This window comes from Arvicanthis niloticus, chromosome 1 (assembly GCF_011762505.2).
Source record: "Arvicanthis niloticus isolate mArvNil1 chromosome 1, mArvNil1.pat.X, whole genome shotgun sequence".
Classification (NCBI taxonomy): domain Eukaryota; kingdom Metazoa; phylum Chordata; class Mammalia; order Rodentia; family Muridae; genus Arvicanthis; species Arvicanthis niloticus.
In genome coordinates, this window is record NC_047658.1 from 87,161,126 (window position 1) to 87,181,987 (window position 20,862).

The 20,862-nt window shown below is 40.9% G+C and overlaps 1 protein-coding gene across 5 annotated transcripts in view; it reads left to right on the plus strand.

Moving 5' to 3' along the window:
• The first annotated feature begins 11,713 nt into the window (after positions 1 to 11,713).
• The window catches only part of Acsm3 (acyl-CoA synthetase medium chain family member 3), a 33,926-nt gene continuing 24,777 nt past the window's right edge, over positions 11,714 to 20,862 (plus strand). For 4 of the 5 annotated variants that reach the window (XR_013113125.1, XM_076941773.1, XM_076941775.1 and 1 more), the window contains exons 1-4: positions 11,714 to 11,843; positions 16,828 to 16,977; positions 17,831 to 18,104; positions 18,717 to 18,927. Coding sequence is in view for 4 of the 5 variants with exons in the window: in XM_076941773.1 (XP_076797888.1) it covers positions 17,904 to 18,104; positions 18,717 to 18,927 (412 nt within the window). In the remaining variant the exon portion in view is untranslated. The remainder of the gene's footprint in view (positions 11,844 to 16,827; positions 16,978 to 17,830; positions 18,105 to 18,716; positions 18,928 to 20,862) is intronic. The other variant, XM_076941774.1, reaches the window with a different exon arrangement.

A 20,862-nucleotide genomic window follows, 5' to 3' on the forward strand; every position in this document is an offset into this window, starting at 1 on the left:
CCTGAGGGGCATTAGAGATGGCTCTTTGACATAGGCTGGAAGGTCAGACCTGGGAGAATGTAAAGGGACTACAGCTGCTCACTAGCATAACTGATTCGGTAGCAGCATCGTCCAGGACAGGGGAAGGACCAGGCAGCTGCAGTGGCAGTGAGGGAGCAAAGTGGACACCAGTCAACAGCAGGCCTCAATGCAGAGAAGAAACAGCAACTTAGATTACTGTTAGTTCAGAGATCATCTGTTTGTTATTTATGGTCTGTGGGAGGCCATTTTTTTCTGAGCTGAATTTCAAAACTTTTAGGAGCCATCGAAAAATAAACCTTCCCTTACGTATTGCCCTCTCTTAGTAAAAGCTAGAGGACTACAAAATGATGTTGAGTTAAAAGCATGAACACTCTTTCCTCTATCCAGAAAGCTGATGTACATAGATTGATTGGACAGAGATGTTTTAGCACAATGAGAAGCAATTTTTAAGTCTACACTTAGAAAACAACCAAAGGAAATTTAAAACATTTTCTTGGACCTTTGTAACTTGTATAAACTTTAGGCCTTTTTGTATTTAATCATTTACCGTGAGACACAGGTGTTTAATCACTGTGCACTCACTGTAAAGCAAATTCGTTTAAATGAAGATAGGAAGCATTACTTTGAGACCTGTTTTGTGAGTTTATATCTGCTCAGTCTGGTAGCTATCTTTCTCAGCTGGAGGCCCGGGAAAGTGGGGCTTGAGGCCTGGTTCTTACATAAGAGGAGAACCAAGAGGGCAGCTGAAGCCACCCCACTCCACCCCACTCCCCCCCACCCCACCCCACCCCACCCCACTCCACCCCACTCCACCCCACTCCACCCCACTCCACCCCACTCCACCCCACCCTACCCCCTATGCTTGTGGTAGTGAAAGCTACTGCTAGTCAGTCAATATCAGAGACCCGAGAAGGATAAATTACAGCTGGAAGTATAATCCAAATGATCTCTAACAATTAAAATGACAGAGACTTCCCCGTCACCTACAGCAGTGAACATTAGGCCTGTTTAGGTTTGCTGGGGCAAGAAATGGTTGGTCTTTGGCTGTGATACAGGACATTAAATCTTCAGTTATTATACTGAGCAGCATAGGCCTTTGCCTGTCAGACCCAGTCTGAGAGGTTTTTTCCTGCAGTGGAATTTGGGGAAACTGAGCTCACTTTGTTTGAGCAGGCAAAGTACAGCAATAAACCCCAAAATGTCCACTTTGTGTGGAGCTCTGGTGGCAGTTGAGGCACAGGGCAGTTTTGGCATTACCACAATTCAGGTGGAGTTGTTGTGTCCCATCTGTCTTATTAAGGGTTCCTGCTAGAAAGGGGAAGTTCTATTATGGGAAACTTTTTAGAGTTTGAGAACCATCCATCCATTAAATATATCTGATCTTAGGCTTAACCTTAAAAGCACATAATGAAAGACCCCCAAGAGGGGAGACCCTCACTCTAGTCTCAGGATATCACAGCCACTCAATAACTCACAAGACACCAATCTCAATGCAAACAGCAAGAGGCTTTATTTCGGGAATCAGCTAGCTGAGGTCGAGACTCATAACGAGGAGTGTTGACCCCAAGTGCAGAATGTGAGGGGTATTTAAAGGAAAAACCCACAAACCAAGGGGAGTGAGGGGAGTGAGGGGGAATATCAGTGGAAAGCACCAGCCCATCACTTAGTCAGTCATGTGGGGAACACCCTGTACATGCTTTTCTCAGGAGTTTAATCTTGCTCCACTATCTACTTTGTGGTTAGCCAGTTCTTAGAACCTAAAGTTCATGAACTGGCTGACCTGCATTCTTGGTTCTGCCTTTTTGTGGTCAGCTAAGTTCCTGCAACATAGCTGGCCTGGCTCCACTTTATCTGCTAGGGGTCTTAGGCTCCATTCTATCTGCCAGGGGTCTCAAAAAGTTTCTATTCCTTTCAAACACACTTACAAAGTTGCCCTCTGACTTCTATATACATCCTGTGGCACACAGTTGCCCACAAACACATTCACATATATAATAAAGTGAAATTGCAAAAGGAACAAATCTATACAACTCTAGATTCACATTTAGTTCTTATAATAGAGAAAGCTAAATAAAGCTTGCCATTAAGCGAATTGCATAATAGTAAATGAGTTAGTAGCTTTTATGAAATTAGGAATTTGTACCTTTATTCCTGGTAAGTTTGAACTTTAAAATTTGAGTTAAAGATTTAATTGAATTACCTTTAGCATCAAAATATAATGTCAGAGTTCATTTGATATGTTAAAAAAAATATACATGCTTTCTTTTTCTAAGAATCAGGGGGCTAAGGTCAAAAAATGCTGATTCATGGGATAAGCAAAAGGGAACATGGGGGTAATGATTGAATTGTTATGTAAATAAAAGATTGAGCTTTGGTCTACAAGAGCTGAGCAATCTACACAGCTCTCTGGAGAGCCAGCTCATGCAGAACACAGAGCTGTCAGCTTATACCCAGGATTGACTTTGAGTTGTTTCTTCCATTGCTCCCAAACACCCCTTCCTCAAGATCCTTCTCCAAGCTGAGGTTTGTCCTTGGCACTTATCTGCCTATCACTACTAAGGATTTGGTTGGGCTCTCTAAGTAGCTTTCTGGAGACTCTCAGTTAAATTCTATCAGAAATGTATCAGGCCCAAGGCAAGTGGCTGAGGTACAGATTTAACATATGAAAGGAGACCTGGCCTCCAGGTTCTCCCCACATCTCTCAATCTCTTCTTGTTACAAGACATGGCTAGCATACCCCACTTTCTATGCTAAACTTTCCAACCCAGGAGCTGGGCTTCTTCTCACCCAGTGGCTCTTCACTATATAATCCAGACACTTTGGTTCTCTTCCCTCTCCGCACCTCTCTTCTCTATCTGCACATTCTTTATTTCTCTTCTCTCTCTGCTCTGTCTTCCTCTGAATAGCCAGTTTATTAAATCCCCTCCTGTGTGGTCTGTGAACTTGCCCATAAGCTATCCCCAACAAGCATGCCTTTATACTTTAATTAGGCTTGAATTGGCTCATTTTGTCAGCCAAGATAACTTATCAGTAACCCCTGAAGCAGAGTAGAATATTAGCTTACTAAATAATGCTGGTGGTTAAAGCAATAGCTCAGAGAATTACTCCCTTACTCCTTTATCAATTATTTTATCCTTCCTTCTTCTTCATTTCCTACTTGGATTACATACTAACAAGATAATGGTATTATAGAAATGTATGCATGTCAATGATCTGTAACTTCATATTTATAAGAAAATATATACTTAACAATGATGAAAAAAGTATGTCTTAACTTACTGGTAAAGAGCCTATAGAAATTATTGTGCCACTAAATAAAAGCAGGTTGATTATTTGTTCTACATTGATAATAAGTGGCCGAATCTCAGCTAAAAAACACAAAACATATTTTCAACAAAACTACAGAATAAAATTTTTATAACATAAAGAAGATGACTATAAAGGTACAAGAAGCTTACAAAATACCAAATAGATCTGACCAGAAAAAAGTTCCTCTCACTACATAATAACACTAAATATACAGAACAAAGAAAGATTATTTAAAAGCCACAAGGGAAAAAGGCCAAGTAACATATAAAGGCAGAGCTTTCAAAATTATACCAGATTTCTCAACAGAGACTCTAAAAGCTAGAAACGTCTGGACAGATGTCTTGCAACCTCTATAAAACCACAGATGCCAACCTAGATTATAATACTTTGCAAAACTCTCAATCACTATAGATGGAGAAAACAAGATATTCTATATTATCTTTTATATAATATCTTTTATATAATTATATAATTTTATATAATTATGTATTATATATCTATTATATAATTATATAATATAATTTCTATAACAAAACCAAATTTAAGCAATATCTATCCACAAATCCAGCCCTACAGAAAATACTAGAAGGAAAATTACAACCCAAAGAGGCTAATGACACCCATCAAAACAGAGTAAATAAATAATCTCACATCAGAAAAACCAAAAGAAGGGAAGTGCGAAGAAGCAAGCATGTACATGCAAGCAAGCTTGGGCACGCACACGCACCCCCCCATACACACACACTACCAGTACCACTTCCACCAGAAACATCAAAATAACAGGAATTGGCAATCATTAGTCATTAATATTTCTCAGCATCAATGGACTCAGCTCTTCAATAAAAAGACACAGGCCATTGCATACAAGAAACACACCTCAGCATCAAAGTTAAACATTATTTCAGAGTAAAAGCTTAAAAAAATATTCCAAGCAATTGGACCTAATAAGCAATCTGATGTAGGTATATCTATAGCTAATATCTATCAACATAGACTTCAAACCAAAATTAAACAAACAAGATGGAAAAGGACATTTCATAATCATCAAAGGAAAAATCTACCAAGATGATGTCTCATTTCTGGTTTTTTTTGTTTTGTTTTGTTTTGGTTTTTTGAGACAGGGTTTCTCTGTGTAGTCCTGGCTGTCCTGGAACTCACTCTGTAGACCAGGCTAGCCTCGAACTCAGAAATCCGCCTGCCTCTGCCTCCCAAGTGCTGGGATTAAAGGTGTGCGCCACCACCGCCCTGCTGATGTCTCATTTCTGAACATCTACACCATATTTGTTAAAAAAAAAAAACTTACTAAAGCTTAAATCACACATTGAACCCCACACATTAATAGTAAGAGACATCAACACGTCACTCTCACCACTGGACAGGTCATCCACACAAAAACTAAACAGAAAAAGACTTAAGTCAACGACATTATAACCCAAATGGACATAACATATCTACAGATCATTTCATCCAAACAAAAAGAATGTCCCTTCTCCTCAACACGTCACAGAACCTCCAAAACTGACCACATACTTGGTCAAAAGCAAGCCCTCAACAGATAGAAGAAAAGTGAAATAACCCTCTGTATCCTATCAGACCACAATGGATTAAAGCCGTATTTCAACAACAATAGAAACAAAAGAGAACTTACAAACTAATGGAAAGTGAACAACTCTCTACTGAATGATCACTGGATCAAGACAGAAATAAAGAAAGCCTTCCTAGAATTTAATGAAAATTAAGTCACAACATACAAAACTTATGAAATACAATGAACATGGTACTAGGAGGAAAATTCATAGCAGTAAATGCCTTTATAAAGAAAATAAAGAGATTTCATAATAGCAACTTCACAGCACACTTGAAAGACCTAGAACAAAAAGAATCAAACATACCCACAAGGAGAATACAGAAAATAATTAAACTGAAGGCCAAAATTAATAAGACAGAAACCAAGAAGATAAAAATTAAAAATTAGTGAAACAAAAAGTTGATTCTTTGAAAAAAATCAAAAAGAAAAACAAACCCTTATCCTACTTAACTAAAAGAAGGAGAGAGAAGATCCAAATTAAGAAAATCAGAAAAGAAGAGGGGTCATAACAACAGACAGTGAGGAAATACAAAGAATTATTAGGTTATACTTCAAAAACCTGTACTCCACAAAAATGGAAAATCTAAAAGAAATGTATGATTTTTATTGATAGACATCACTTAGCAAAATTAAATCAAGATCAGATAAATAATTTAAATAAACCTATAGCCCCTCAGGAAGTAAAAACTATTGATCAAAAGTCTCTTAACCAAAAAGAGGCTCAGAGCCAGACAGTTTTTGTGCAGAATTCTACAAGACTTTCAAAGAAGAGTTAATACTAGCACTCCTCAAATTATTTCACAAACTAAAATAGAAGAAATATTACCAATTTAATTATATGAGGCCACAGTTACCCTGATACCCAAACCACACAAAATGCAACAAAGAAAGAGAATTATAGAACAATTCCCCTCATGAATATAGATGAGAAAATACTCAGTAAAGTACTCACAAACCAAATCCAAGAACACATCGAAAAGATCGTTCACCATGACCAAGTAGGCTTCAACCTAGAGATGCAGGGATGGCTCAACATATCAAAATCTGCCAATGTAATCCACCATATAAACAAACTGAAAGAAGCACACACACACACACACACTCATCTCATTAGATGCAAAAAAAAAAAAAAAAAAAAAAAAAAACAAAAAAAAAAAAAAAACCTTTTACAAAATCCAATACCCCTTCAAAATAAAAGTACTGGAGAAATCAGGGATACAAGCTACATACCTAATGTAATAAAGACAATTTACAGCAAGCCAGTAGCCAACATCAAATTAAATGGAGAGAAACTCAAGTAACTCTACTAAAAATCAAAAACAAGACAAGGCTGTCCACTCTCTCCATATTTTATTCACTATAGTACAGTATACTATAGTATATCTTAGCTACAGAAATAAAAATAAAATAAATAAATAAATAAAATGAAATAAAAGCTACATACCACTTGGAATTAAATTTATTCAGTGTTAGGAGAAATGGTGTCCCCTGTAAAAGTTCGCTGGAATCCTGAAAAACTCAGAAGAGCGCTATAAACATCAAGGTCAGGGGTTGCAGCCCAGTGTGAGAGTAAGCACATATATATTCACTTATAAGTGGATATTAGCTGTTAAGTAAAGGATAATCATGCTATCTACAGACCCAGAGAGACTAAGTAACAAGGAGGGCACTAATGGCTATGTATGGATTTCCCTGGGAAAGGGAAATAGAATAGATTTTGTGGGTGGACTCAGGACAGGTGGGAATTGGATTAGGAGTTATCAGGCCGTATGGGGAAATGGCTGTAATTGGAGGGCATTGGGGGTGAGCTTTGTAGGAACCTGGTACAATGGAAACTCCCAGCAAGTACTATTACTAACGGAGGATATGGAGCCAAACTGGCCACCCTCTGTAACTGGGTAAGGCTACCAGTGGTGGGACTGGAATATCAACCCAGCCACCAAACCTTCAACCTACAATCTGTCCTGCTAACAAGAAATGATGGGGCAGTGGAGGCATAAAACTCATGGGGGTGGCCAGCCAATGACTAGTCAAGGGATGGGGGCCACTTACCCATCTCAAAATTTTTAACCCAGAAATGTTCCTGTCTAAAGGAAAAACAGGGACAAAAAAAATGGAACAGAGACTGAAGGAAGGGCCAACCAGAGACTGCCCCACTTGGGGATCCATCATGTCTGCAGACACCAAACCCAACACTGTTGCATGGTCAAAGGTGCTTGCTGACAGGATCCTAGTGTGGCGGTTACTTGGGAGGTCTGGCCAGCACCTAACCAATGCAGATGTGATACTTAGAGCCAACCATAAGACTGAACTCAGGGAACCTGGTGGGGGAGCTGACAGAAAAACTGGAGGAGCAGAACGGGATTGCAACTTCACTGGAAGAACAACATAGGCTGGCCTGACCACCCAGTTCTCCCAAAGTTTAGACCATCAACCAAGGAGTGTACCTGGAGGGATCTATGGTTCCAGATACAAATGTAGCAGAGGATGGCCTTGCCAGCAATGGGAGCAAGATAGATGCCATCCTGACAGCAACGGGAGGGGAGACCCTTGGTCCTGGGGAGGTTTGATGCCCCAGCATGGGGGGATGCTGGAGAGTGGGATGGGAGAGTGTGGGTAGGTGGGGGAGCACTCTCATATGGGCAAAGGGGAGGGGGGAAGGCGGATGTGGGATGGGGGGGTTGGTGGAGGGGTAACTGGGAAGTGGGATATCATTTGAAATGTAAGTGAATGGAATGATTACTAGAAAGAAAGAAAAAAGAAAGAAAGAAAGACAGACAGACTGACTGTTCTAATTAGACAGAGCCACAAGAGGGAGCCCATGCCCAATACTGCCCAACAGGAGCCTGGAGAGCTAGGATAGAAAATGGCCCAGAGAACTAGGATAGAAAATCATTCTTTTAAAATAATAATAGTAATAATAATAGTAATAATTCCTAATGGCATTCTGCTTTACTCATAGGTTGGTGCCTAATCCAGTCATCATCAGAGAGGTTTCTGCCGGTAGCTGATGAGAGCAGACACAGAGACTCACAGACAGTAGGCAGAGAAAGAAACCAAATTGGAAATCTCCATCCAGTCCGTCCTCTTGGAGCTGGGAAAACTCTGAGGAAGAATTGTAGGAGCCAGAGGAGTTGAGGACACTATGAGCACATGACCCACAGTATCAACTACGCAGGGCTAATAGAGGCTCACAGAGGCTGGAGCAGCAACCACAGAGCCTGCATGGGGTCTGCGCTATGTCATCTGCAAATACATTATGTTGTTAGCTTGGTGTTCTTATGTGACTCCTAACAGTGGGAGTGGAGGTGTCTCTGACTCTCCCACCTGCTCCTGGGACCCTTTCCCTCTATTGGGCGCCTCATTTACATTTGCTATGAGGTGTGTGCCTGGTCCTTTTGCATCTTGTAAGGTTGTGCTCTGTTGATGTCACTGGGAGGCCTGCACTAGAGACACAGTGGCCCTGGGGTACAGGGGAGCTGGGGGTGGGGGTTACTGGGAAGAGTTGGGGGAGGGAAAACTGCAGTTGAGATGAATTGAAACAGAAAAGAAGAAAGAGGAGAAAAAGGAAACATTAAGGGTTACTTTGAAACCAACATACAGGGAAAAGAGAGAGAGAGCAGAGGATGAGGATATTGTGGCAGAAAACGAAGCTATTTTGATAAAAAATTATAAACAAACAAAAACCAAATTCCACAGCTTTCACCTACAAAGGCGGATAATAACAAAGCCTACAGCAGGCAGTAGAACTTACTATGGCAGCCTCAGTACATCGACTTTAGGAAGGCGCCAAGAACTCCACTTCACTGCTCCAGCTTTGGATGCCAGCCAGTGAAATAAGGCAAGAAAGCAAAGCAGAGCAGAGCAGAGCAGAGCAGAGCAGAGCAGAGCAGAGCAGAGCAGAGCAGAGCAGAGCAGAGCAAAACAAAACAGCAAAAATATCTGAAAGGATGAAATAAAACTCACTCTTGACACACAGTGTGACTATTTACATAGTAAATTCTAGAAATTAAAACTTTAAAAGAACAATTTTTTTAAGGGGACTGATAAATTCTTTGCTTGCTTGCTTGCTTGCTTGCTTGTATGACAGGGTCTATCTATGAAAGCCATTGCTGTCCTACAACTCACTGTGTAAACTGGGCTATCCCCAATCTCACTGAGATCCATCTGCCTCTATCTCTGCTGGGGACAGCATACAATGATAAGGACTGTCTGCAGTAGGCCAGGAGGGAGACATCTCAGAAGCTCACGGCAGCAGCTCCTTGTAAAGAGGATGGTGCCTGGGACGCTGAGAAGCAGGAGGCACATCCCTTCAGGAGACCCACCATCTGAAGTAAGGGACTTCCTACAGTAGGCCTGGATGCAGACATCTCAGTAGCCCAAGGCAGCTCTTTGTAAAAAACAGTCCAGGGCTAAGGTTAGGAGAAATGGGAACAACTGTTGTGTGTGCCTGTTTTTCCCTTGGCCTCGGTGTGCATAATTATTCTATCGTATCTGACTTTCTTACTTCTTTCTCCTCCTGCTGTGGTGATTTCTGTGAAACTAGATGTTCCTTGATGTAATGATTCTTTTTTTTTTTAAAGTTTTTTTTAAATTTATTTATTTTATGTAAGTGCACTATAACTGTCTTCAGGCAGCCCATATGAGGGCATCAGATGGTTGTGAGCCACCATGTGGTTGCTGGGATTTGAACTCATGACCTCTGGAAGAGCAGTCAGTGCTCTTAACCACTGAGCCATTTCACCAGCCCGATGTAATGATTCTTAAACAATTAAAAACTGAGGCACAGGGCACAGGCCAGCACAGTCCTAATGGCCCAGGTGCATGCTGTGTGTTCTCATCTTAGAAACAATGCAATAACTGCACAATGGCAGTTCCAGATTAATGCTTGACTTGCAAAGAAAGTCTGAAGAAATTATTAGAGAATGAAATAGAGCCAACACTGGGACCCCAAGAAAGGAAAAATCTATTGAAGTTATGAAATAAGTTTTGCACAACATTTAAGAGTGGTTTCTAGATAAGGAAGTAGAGAATATATAAAATCTTATACTAAAATCTTATAGTAAAACTAAGTCAAAACACTGGGACTCTTAAGAGAGTCATTGTGTGCAATGCATAGAGGTAGGAAGCTAGCGGAACTACTGAGTTAAGGGTTAATTTGATTTTTTCTGGCCACTGCCTGGCAGCTTTGCCCATGTCAATTATCATTAGAGCTTCACAGGAAAATGCAAGTAGCTGACCTCGGAGCTCTGAAGTATAATAAGTTAAAAGTTAAAGTTTAAATAATGATAAGTTTGCAATTATTATTATTTTGGCTCCAGATCTTGGAATAGGGGAGCTTGAAACTTTGGGGAACAATTGTAATTCCTAATTCTTTGTGGATGTGATTATTCTTTTGAATTTGATTTGGCAATGATTATACAATGTCTTTTTTTTTTTCTCTCTGCTTTTAGAGTATCAATAAAAGACTAGGGCAAGAGAAAGGTGAAGAAGCATGTGAGGTGAATGTGGTGAGAGAGAGAGAGAGTAAAAGACCGAATGAGAGGGTGAATGAAAGAGCATGCAGAGAGTGAGAGAGCATGGGAAGAGCATGTGAAGAGTGAGTGAAGAGAGAATGTGAAGAGTGAGTGAAGAGAGAATGTGAGGTGTGTATGGAGAGTGTGTGTGTGTGAGTGTGAGTGAAAGGAGAGTGCATGTGGTGTGTGAGGTATATGTGAGATGTGTGTGAAGAGTTTGTGTGAGAGTGACAGGGGAACACACAGAGGTGTGTAGGAGTGTGGGAGATCAAGAAAAGTGCACAGGAGAAAAGCAGAGTGTGCAGGAGAATGCAGAGTATGTGTAGCCTCAAGCTGTGAACAAATGAGCAAGAAAGAAAGCAGAGAGAGAGAGAGAGAGAGAGAGAGAGAGAGAGAGAGAAACTTTAAGCCTTGAAAAATTGCCTGTCAGCTGTACCTAAAAGTAGTCAGTGTATATTTATTATGCGCCTTCCACATATCCCTGCTTCCAGTTGAGAACTCTGATCCTGAGTCGAGGCTGGACCCCAACATGCCTCCCAACCACTGTGATGATTAAAAGTATGTGCCAACATGCCCAGCTTATTAATCCAGTTTTTAACTAAATTTGAGTATTTTAACTAAATCATATACAATTGAATGAAATTCAATTCACATATCACATGAAACATTTATTGGATGGCTAACATCAGTAAATAAAACAAAGTTCTTTTCAAAGTTGGTGGTTAGAAATGCGAAAAGTTAAAAAAAAATGTCAAAATCAGGAAAAAAATAGAAGAGTGCTAGGTTAGAAAAGGTGAAGAAAATGCCTGGGATAGAATTTCTCACCAAATGAAGATTTGGCCATGGGAAAAGTTACAAGTTGTGGGAGGTCAAGGATCACAAAGCTGGAACATGCCAGTGTCTTAGGCAAGCAGCAGGGCTGCTATGGCTTCAGCACAGGAAGGCAGAGCAGTGTGAGTCAGTGTGAATCAGAGAAGACACCCATGGCTTGTTACAGTCCCCTGAATCACTGGCAAGCTGAGATACACTGCCTCCACCTCTGAAGGGCTGGGACAACATGTGTGGGGCTCAGATTCCTGCTGCTTTTCAGCAATCTTTGGACACTTTCCCTTCTACTAAAAGCACACACGTTGCCTTCCCAGCCTAGGAAAAGTCTGCTGTGTGTACTGATCATTACCTGTTAAGAAGGCAAAGAAGGACAGGTCAGGGTTGTGTAAACATTCATGCTCCTCCCTCCAATATATCCACCAATCAAGAAAAGGCACTCCAGGCCAATCTGGCTCTCTCTGCTAGTCAAACTCCTTCCACTTTGATCTACTACCAACACTAAAGCAGAGCTGAGAGATGGGCTTTCTCTCCCATTAAGCAGGTCTGCTATCACTCCAGCTGTGTGGGAAGCAGTATCTTTAGTGAGTATCCAGTTTCTTTTTCTGTGTAAGACTTCCTGCAACGGGGCAGGCTTTTATAAAGGTTCAGCAAACAAAACTAGCAACTTGAGAAAATGCTCTGTGAAGCCATGGAGGGCAGAGGTGCCTCTCTCAGAATCTCTCAGCTGCTGAGGAGGAGGTGGGGAGAGAGCACCCACAGGACACTGCTGGCAAGAAGTGCTAAGTAAAGTGCCACTGAGGAGACACTTCTGGTGCTGTCTGGCTGGCTCTCATTGTTGCTTGGCCAGCTCACAGAGGGCAGTACAGGTGTAAGAGTTTAGGCTTTCTGGTGAGATTTGGGTTAAATACTAGGTTCATATATTTACATGATAAAATGTTTTGGAAAGAAAATCAAGCGAGTAGGGGCCAAATGTTTCTCGGTCTTCTGCTTGACTGAACCCTGCTCAATGACAGATGGAAGTTCATCTTCTAAGTATCCAAAAGTATGCAATTTACCTCTTGAAAAACGTCTCTCCAAGACAAGGGATATTCTAACACAGTATACTGAGGGTGGGAGGGTAGGAGTTAAGGCAAGGTCTTTTTGTGGATGAGAATCATGGAGTTTTACTTTGCTTTGAGGCTGTGTATCTGCCAGACTGCCATTATTATTTGGGTTAATCAGGGGGAAGGGCTTTGTGGAGATTCGGGAAGATGGAAGATCCCTCTGCCCTGCCATCTATATGGACCCAAAGTTCATATTTCAGATGAGATTTTAAACTCTTTCGAAAGCATATCCATCCAGACAGTGGTGCCTTTCTTAGAATTTTTCTTAGCAACATTTTGTAGCTTGATGTAAAATCTAGATTTACCATGTAGAAATGATCTTTTCTTTCACCTGCAAGGGATTTTACAAATCTGGAAAGTGGACATTGTAAGATAATAAGAGCATTGTAAAGGCAGGACCTGACTGAGCCTTCTTGGGAAGAAAGACATATTATGGGTTTGATGAAAGGGTGTTGATATTCCTTTTTAATTTATTTAAAAAATGCTTAAGATCATTTTAAGTTCCAATTGACTGGACAATTTTCTGTTTTTTTAAAATGTGACTTTTAAAATGTTCACTTGAGATAAGCTCTTTTAAAAATATCCATTGACAATTATATATATACCTAATGTATTTTGATCATATCACCCTTTATTACTCTCTCCCATCCCCCTCCCATCTCCTCCATCCCCTCCCAAGCCTTCTTCTCCCTGAAAAGGCCCTCCCACTCCTACTCACATCTGTTCTGTACTCCTTGAGTTTAATGAGGGTTTGAGCATGAGCATGGGTGGGTGGCTATTTACTGGAACACGAGTAAGTTATCAGTGGCTACACCAATGTATCTGTGAAAGATTCTGAATGAAGGAAAGTTTTGTATGGAGCTAGGGGAGGAGCAACAGACACTGAACTCTGATTCTGCTTGGTACCAGCAAGGTGAGTACACTGTATTTATCCCCAGTATAAATACTTGCATAGTTGTTTAGTAGTCGGTCAACTTGGGGAGATGGGTGCCTTTATCATGTTAACAGAAGTATTCTCAGCATTTAATATAGGCTTGTTTCAGGATGAATGGATGCACTGTTCAGTTGGGTGTGTGTATGTTTGAGGGTGGTGTGTTTCTCTGGAATGTGGAATAATAAATCAATTCAAAATGCTAGGCACAGTGTAGCTACTTGCCAGATCTCAGCAAAAATGGTGCATTCCTGAAGAGACTTTCCAAAATAGCCTTGTTTTCTCCTACTTAGCCTATTTTTCTTTTCATGTAACAGTAAGTTTTTTTTTTTTACTTCATTTGCATGTGCCAGTCATGACAGTAGGGAGGACCTTGTCTCTATTCCCCCAGTATGTCATCTATATGTGCAATATTTTAAACATTCAAGCAATATGTATTGAGTAAATAAATGAACCATAGTAATTGTACTGGCTGGTTTTGTGTGTCAACTTGACACAAGCTGGAGTTATCACAGAGAAAGGAGCTTCAGTTGAGGAAATGCCTCCATGAGATCCAGCTGTAAGGCATTTTCTCAGTTAGTGATCAAGGGTGGGAGGGCCCATTGTGGGAGGTACCATCCCTGGGCTGGTAGTCCTCCTGGGTTCTATAAAAAAGCAAGCTGAGCAAGCCAGGGGAAGCAAGCCAGAAAGCATCACTCCTCCATAGTTTCTGCATCAGCTTCTGCTTCCTGACCTGCTTGAGTTCCAGTCCTGACTTCCTTTGGTGATGAACAGCAATGTGGAAGTGTAAGCTGAATAAACCCTTTCCTCCCCAACTTGCTTCTTGGTCATGATGTTTTGTGCAAGAATAGAAACCCTGACTAAGACAGTAACCTATAAATGTGTCTGAACCAAATCCTTGCCCTTTGTTTCAATTGGACCAGGAAATATTTAGCATACTTCTTAACTATTTTTAAATAACATTTGTATTAGAAGAAATGGGTTCAGTTTTTTAATTTAAACTGTAAAATAAGAGGAACAACTCAAGTGATCATCAGTAGGGAAGTAGATTAATGAAATAATATGGCAGCTGTTTGGTACAATTCAAGGAAGGCAGCTTTTTTTTTCTTTTTTAAAGAATGAATAAAGAGCTCTGTGTGCTGATATGAAAAGGCCTCTAAAACCACATTATTGAAAATGGATTGGATGTGTGGATAGTGAGAATCTTAGGTCACCCACTGCATACATACAGCTGGAGGGGAAATGAGAATCAGTGGTCATATTTGAGAGGCCAGGAAGAAGAGTGGCTCCTTGGGGGTAGAACTGCATCAAAATACAGAACCTTCAAGACAGGAAGAAGCATTTCCAATATATATCTCTTATGGTTTTTAAGCCATTTGAAGACATTGTACCAAACAGTAAAGACCAAGATGGGTTTGCTTCTGAGAACTTGGTGCTGGCTACCTCCATCAGTCCAACTTTCAGTCTTCTGCTGAAAGGCAAAGTTGAAAGAAACTTGATCCTAAGTCTGTTAAGATGAAGCACAGCCAAATGGGCAGCTTTGAGGCCTTAACCCTAAGGAAACAGCCTCGGAGAGATTTCTGTTCTAAAGAGCAGGCTGTTTGTTCAGCCTTGAATTTCTGTCATTGTTTCTTCCCCACAACTATTAGATCAAAGAAAGTTCTGGGCAGCCCTTTTCCAACCCTGAACCTAGAAAAAGCTCTTACCTTGAGAAATTTCCTGCTCAATTTTCCTTTTTTTTTAAAACTTCCCGTTTTATGTGAGTTCAGTTCTGAGCCATCAGCCAGACAGATCCTCAGTATTTTCTGCAGCAACAGAAAGGTACTACACCATCTCTTACCAGTGCACGGTGACCAGAGCCACACTTGACTATCTTGCACTTGAAGTACAATCACTGTAAGAAATAAACTGATTTTACTTCCTCATTTTTATTAGTTCTTTGAGAATTTCAAACTATGTTTTTTGATTATTTTTATTGCCACCAGTCACTCCTTGCGAATCTACAAGGACACAGTGTTTCCTAGACACAGCAGGGCAGGTGTACATAGGAATTCACAGAAGTTTGTCATAGCATGCACAAACGTCTGAGCAAGTTGAAGAATTCCAGCATGCCGAAGGGAGGTTGGCACAAAGTTCCAAACCTTAGCTGAGGAGTTAATGGCAATGACTGATTTTAAACTTGTATTTATATTAACAGAAACTGCCTCATGTAAGTGATGCAGGTAGTTATATAACTTTTGTTAAGGCAGCAGAGGCACCTCTTAGGTCAACTATAACTCTGCAGTTAAAAATTCCTCCTTCTGAAAAAGTCATTTATTCAGGAAATAAATAGAAATTTTATCTTCACAGAAATGTGCCTGCCTCTTCCTCCTAAGTTCTGGGGTTAAAGACTAACATTATTTTTCAGTTAGTTTTAATTTCAGTTGGATCAGAAAACAAGATCAAAACTCCATATACTATGAGTCAAATGTGGCTATGGTTCCTAGGGATGGAAGCATGAGTGTGACAGACAAGGCCCGAGTCCTCACAGAATTTGCAGTCATGCACTATCAGACAACTATTGGCCATGAGTTATCCAGCCTCCTACCCATTTTTAACAGCTTTATGAACTAACAGTGGTTTTCACATTTTTAAATAGTTGAGGGGAAAAAGTGGAACAATTGTAACACATGAAAAGCGCATGAAATTCAAGTTTCAGTGGTCACTAATAAAGTGTTTGAAAAAAATTGACCACATTTGCTTTTTTATGTATTACCAATATCTATGGCAGAGTCAAGTATTACAATAGAAACAATATGACACAGGAAATTCACCATTTACCAACCCTCATTCCATTAAAAAGCAGTAGGCTAGGTGCCATGAGGACCGGTTCACATTGCCGAGCTCAGTCTTGGGTAAACGCAACTCTCTGACAGAGGTTCTTTCAGCCTCTCTACTCATAAAAGGTGAAACTGAGAGTCAGTGACTCACTGTCCGTATAGGGTGGCAATGACTAGGTAGCACATAGACCCTACTCCATGATTGTCTGACTCAACAGACAGTGGACTTTACCAACATCCTAAAGACTAGCGTTTTTCTCACTTGAACGCAGAAACTTGTTGTGTGAAGAATCTTGTTAAGATTTAAACCCACTAATTCAGCTGATCTTCAGTGGGACCTAGAGATTATGCACTTCTGACAGGTGTTCAAGTGCATTGTCACAAGCGCAGTGGTTCACAGATCATAGGCTCTGAATCAGTGGATCTCAATTTGCATTATGCATTACAACTCTCAGTAAAATGTTAAAAATATCATAGGCCCACTCCCCAAAATGTTAACTTCATTGGCCAATGATCCAGGCATTAAAGTTTTTATACAAATCTTTCCTGGTGATGCAATGCATAAATGGGACATCAAGTCACTGCTCTGCTGGAATCTTGTTGGTCCAAAGTAAAACCACTCAAATGACAGTCCAAAGTCCCAAGTTTGAACCCTGATGTAACAGGGAAAGCCTGCTGCTTACTTTGCTTGAGGTTCTTTTTTTTTTTTCAGGTGAAAAACAAGCAGGCTCAAGCTGGATGGTCTCAGAGAGCTCAAGATCACTGAATCGTGAAGTTCTCACCCAAGGAGGTGAGGCACCAGGAGCACCTGGGGTTCAAATGCATCCAGTTCATCAACACAATGCCTAACCACTAGATCCATGTAAGATAAAGCTTAACTAATATCTGGTGTTTTTTGTCCTGTTTGAACACTTTATCATTACAGAAATGATTCCACATAGCCAGGCCGCCCTACTACACAGCTAGAATCACTTTTAAAATTGTGGTTTAGTGATTATGAGAGTAGTTATGTTTTACTATAGGAAAATCGTGGGATGCTGAAAGAGCAGAAACTGTTACAGTTCCTGCAACACTAACACTGTACTTTTAATAGCCTCAGTCAAGTAACCGACTCTGTGATCAACCTCCCACAGACGAAAATAGGAGTAGATGGCTGGGAAGGACCTCCCTCAGAAGCCCTGTTATTATATCTCTAAGTGTGGACTGGATGGTAGTGTGGGCCCCTATTGGGAGCCTGGGAACCACAGCCCATAAACCAGAAAGACTCTAAACACAGACAGCGCTTTCAGGCCCAGCTGGTACTGGCTACTCTCCCTTCTCTCAGCTGTATATAATCTGTGGTGTTTGGATATGACTTTAGATCAGACGCCTCTGTAGAGTCACAGAACATTGGCAAGTGCATGTAGTATGCGACACTGGGGTAGTCAGGAGAATGGGTGGGGCCTAGATAAACCTGGATTTGAATCCAGACAATGGCTCTTATTACTTTCTCTATTTGTACAACTAAATAGTAACAGTACCTACTTTACAGCGTTTCTCTAAGGATTTAACTACAACAAATGATAAAGCATCAAAGCACAGCATTGGGCACATAGGGATGCCCAGAAAATGATGCTGAGAGGATACTGAACAATTACGATAAAACTTAGCTGCTTTGGGGTCTTTCTACTTTGCAAACTAAAACCAAACACTTGTCATTTTTATCTGTCTTTTAGCTGTATTAGTCTGCATGGAAATCTTACGTGCCAAAGCAACCAACAACACTGATGCTAGCTAGCTCTTGTCACCATGGCAATGTTACTTCGTGCTAGGTGTTTTCACCACCTAGCAATTCCTGATCCTATGAGAGTCTTGTCTAAAGATTACAGAACAGCAACCCCTCAGAACTTTTCCAACTATGAGTCCATGAAACAGGACTTCAAAATAGAGATTCCAGAATATTTCAATTTTGCAAAAGATGTCCTGGACCAATGGACCAAAATGGAAAAGGTATGGAGCAAATGCCACTTGGACTACAGTGTTTCAACTACAAGCAATCATAGCCCCTTGGGGTAGTCAGCAGTGGCTACAGAGAGTTTCACTGCCATGAGGGGTGATCAGTGGAAGTCAGTAGTTGCGAGTGACATTTGAAGGGAGAAGGGTACTGCGGAAGTCCCATAATGTATAGAACAGTCCCAGAACATGGACTTTTCTGGCCCACAATGCCAGTAGTTCCATCATGGCTGCTTGAGAAAGCCTAGGTTATATTAACGTATTTTTTTTTTGTTTCTTTCCCACTTTTAAACAAAAAGGGAATAAAAAGTAACTCTAAGAGTCAAAATAGCAAAAAATGAAATATAGATCCATCTATGAGGGGATGAAGGGATATAAGAATCTTAACTGTTGTGTGTGGGGAATCATGATAAATGAGAAAGGACCTGGTCCCAATGATCTGACATGGCTCTCATCATGTAGAAATAGGAACCTCTGAGTGATCCGCACTTACTCCATATATGTCCTGACTTGTGAGTTTTCTGCAGAGAATATGTTTCATTAAGTCAGCTGAAATATAATTTAACTATATAAGAACCTCTAAGTCCACGACTGCTCTGCTTTCCTTAGGCTGGAAAGAGACTTAACAATCCAGCCTTCTGGTGGATAGATGGAAATGGAAAAGAGGTAAGATGGAGTTTTGAAGAACTTGGGTCTTTATCCAGGAAATTTGCCAACATACTCACAGAAGCCTGTTCCCTGCAAAGAGGAGACAGAGTAATGGTAATTCTGCCCAAGATCCCAGAGTGGTGGCTTGCAAATGTGGCCTGTCTGCGAACAGGTTAGTATGTCACACTCCTAATCACATTTCAACAAGCCAGGCTTATCCACACATCTAAATAACCATGAGACATTTATCGGGGCACAGTGTGTTTGGCAGCATTTAGTAACCCTGCTTGCAGACGTGCTTCAAGGGTCTTAGGTACATCTGGAAAGGATACAGCTATTTGCCCACCATTCCTTTCATGTCTCTATCATTAGGCTTCCTGACTTTATCATGACAAATGCTTTCTGCTAATGTTGTGGTCATTCCCATCTCCTGAGTTTTCTGCATGCTGTTTCCTATTCTTGGTATGTCTTTCCCTCAAAACTAAGTACATGTCCAACTCTTACTCAACTTTCTAGTGTCAGATTATTATTTATTTTCTTGCTGTTTGCTTTGTTTTTTAAAGATTTAACTATTTTGTGTGTCTTGAGTGTTTCCCCTGTATGTGTATCTGTGTGTTATATGCATGCCTGGTGCCTACAGAGGCCATACGAGGGTATCATCAGATTCCTGGGGAACCAGAGTTAAAGATGGTTGTGAATCACTATGTGGGTATTGGAAATAGAACTTGGGTCTTCTGCAAGAGCAACCAGTGCTCTTAACTTCTGGCCAGCTTTCTCAATCCTCAGCTTAATGTTGCCTTTTCAGACAACCTTACCCTGATATCTCACCCTAGCTACTATTTTCTTTAAATGCCTGTTTTAGTTACTGTTCTTTTGCTGAAAGAAACACCATAATTAAATCAACATATTAAAAAGAGCATTTAATTCATGGCTTGCTTACAGTTCCAGAGGGTTAGTCCATTTTCACTATGGTGGGAAGCATGCAGGCATGATGGTGGGACAGTAGCTGAGATCTTACATCTGATCCACAAGTAGGAAGCAGAAAGCAGGCAAGACTAAACATGGCATGTTTGAAACCTCAGAGCCTATTCAGTGACATACTGCCTCCAACCAGGCCACAACTCCTCCAACAAGGCCATACCTCCTAATCCTTCCTGAATATTCCACCAACTGGGAACCAAATATTCAAATATTTGGGCCTATAGGGCCGTTCTCTGTTGCAGTATATTTGTCACGCTATGAACCCGAGATTATATTATTTACTGAAAAAAACTGTTTCTAGCTGTGGTGTGGCTCAGCCCTTATCACATACTGTTCATCCCTCTGCCCCTTAATACACACCTTTAGTCCCAAACAATGAAGGTAAAGTTAGTTTGAAGAAAGCACCCATTTTTGAAAGTGATGTCTAATTGAGTGCCAGACAATGTGATGAATCAGAGAAAGATTTGACAGAATAGACTATGCCCAACTCTCTAGACAAGACGGAGGAGGGAGAGGCAATGTAAGAGTGAGCAGAGCAGAGGGAAGGAGAGGGTAAAAGGAGGCAGTTTTACCAGGGCCATTATAGAGACAGACTGGAGGGAGGGATGGAGGGAGGAAGGAAGGGAGAGAGGTAGGGAGAGAGAGAGAGAGAGAGAGAGAGAGAGAGAGAGAGAGAGAGAGAGAACGAGAACAAGCTAAATACAGGTAAAGACAGACAAGCCAGAGAATGAGAAGGAACCAAAAGATTAGAACAGATTGCTAGAGTTAGTTTGAAGCAAAGCAGGGCAATTCAGTCAGAGGATTAGACAGAAACCAGATTGAATCAGTCATCTTGGAAAGGAGTTTGAGCCAGAATAGCTGAATTGAACCAACCAGCCAGAGTTCAGAAAGACCTAGTGTAAGGCCCCCATGAAGGGAGGACCTCACCCAAGCCTCAGGAACTCACAGCCACCCAATAACTCACAAGACACTGAACTTGATGCAATCAGCGAGAGGTATATTTTGATCAACATGTTGAGATCAAGACCCACACAGGGGCAGTGGGGTTTGACCCCCGGGGTTTAGAGACAGAGAGAATTTAAAGCCAAAAACCACCACTCAGGGGGTAAACCACAACCCAGGGGGA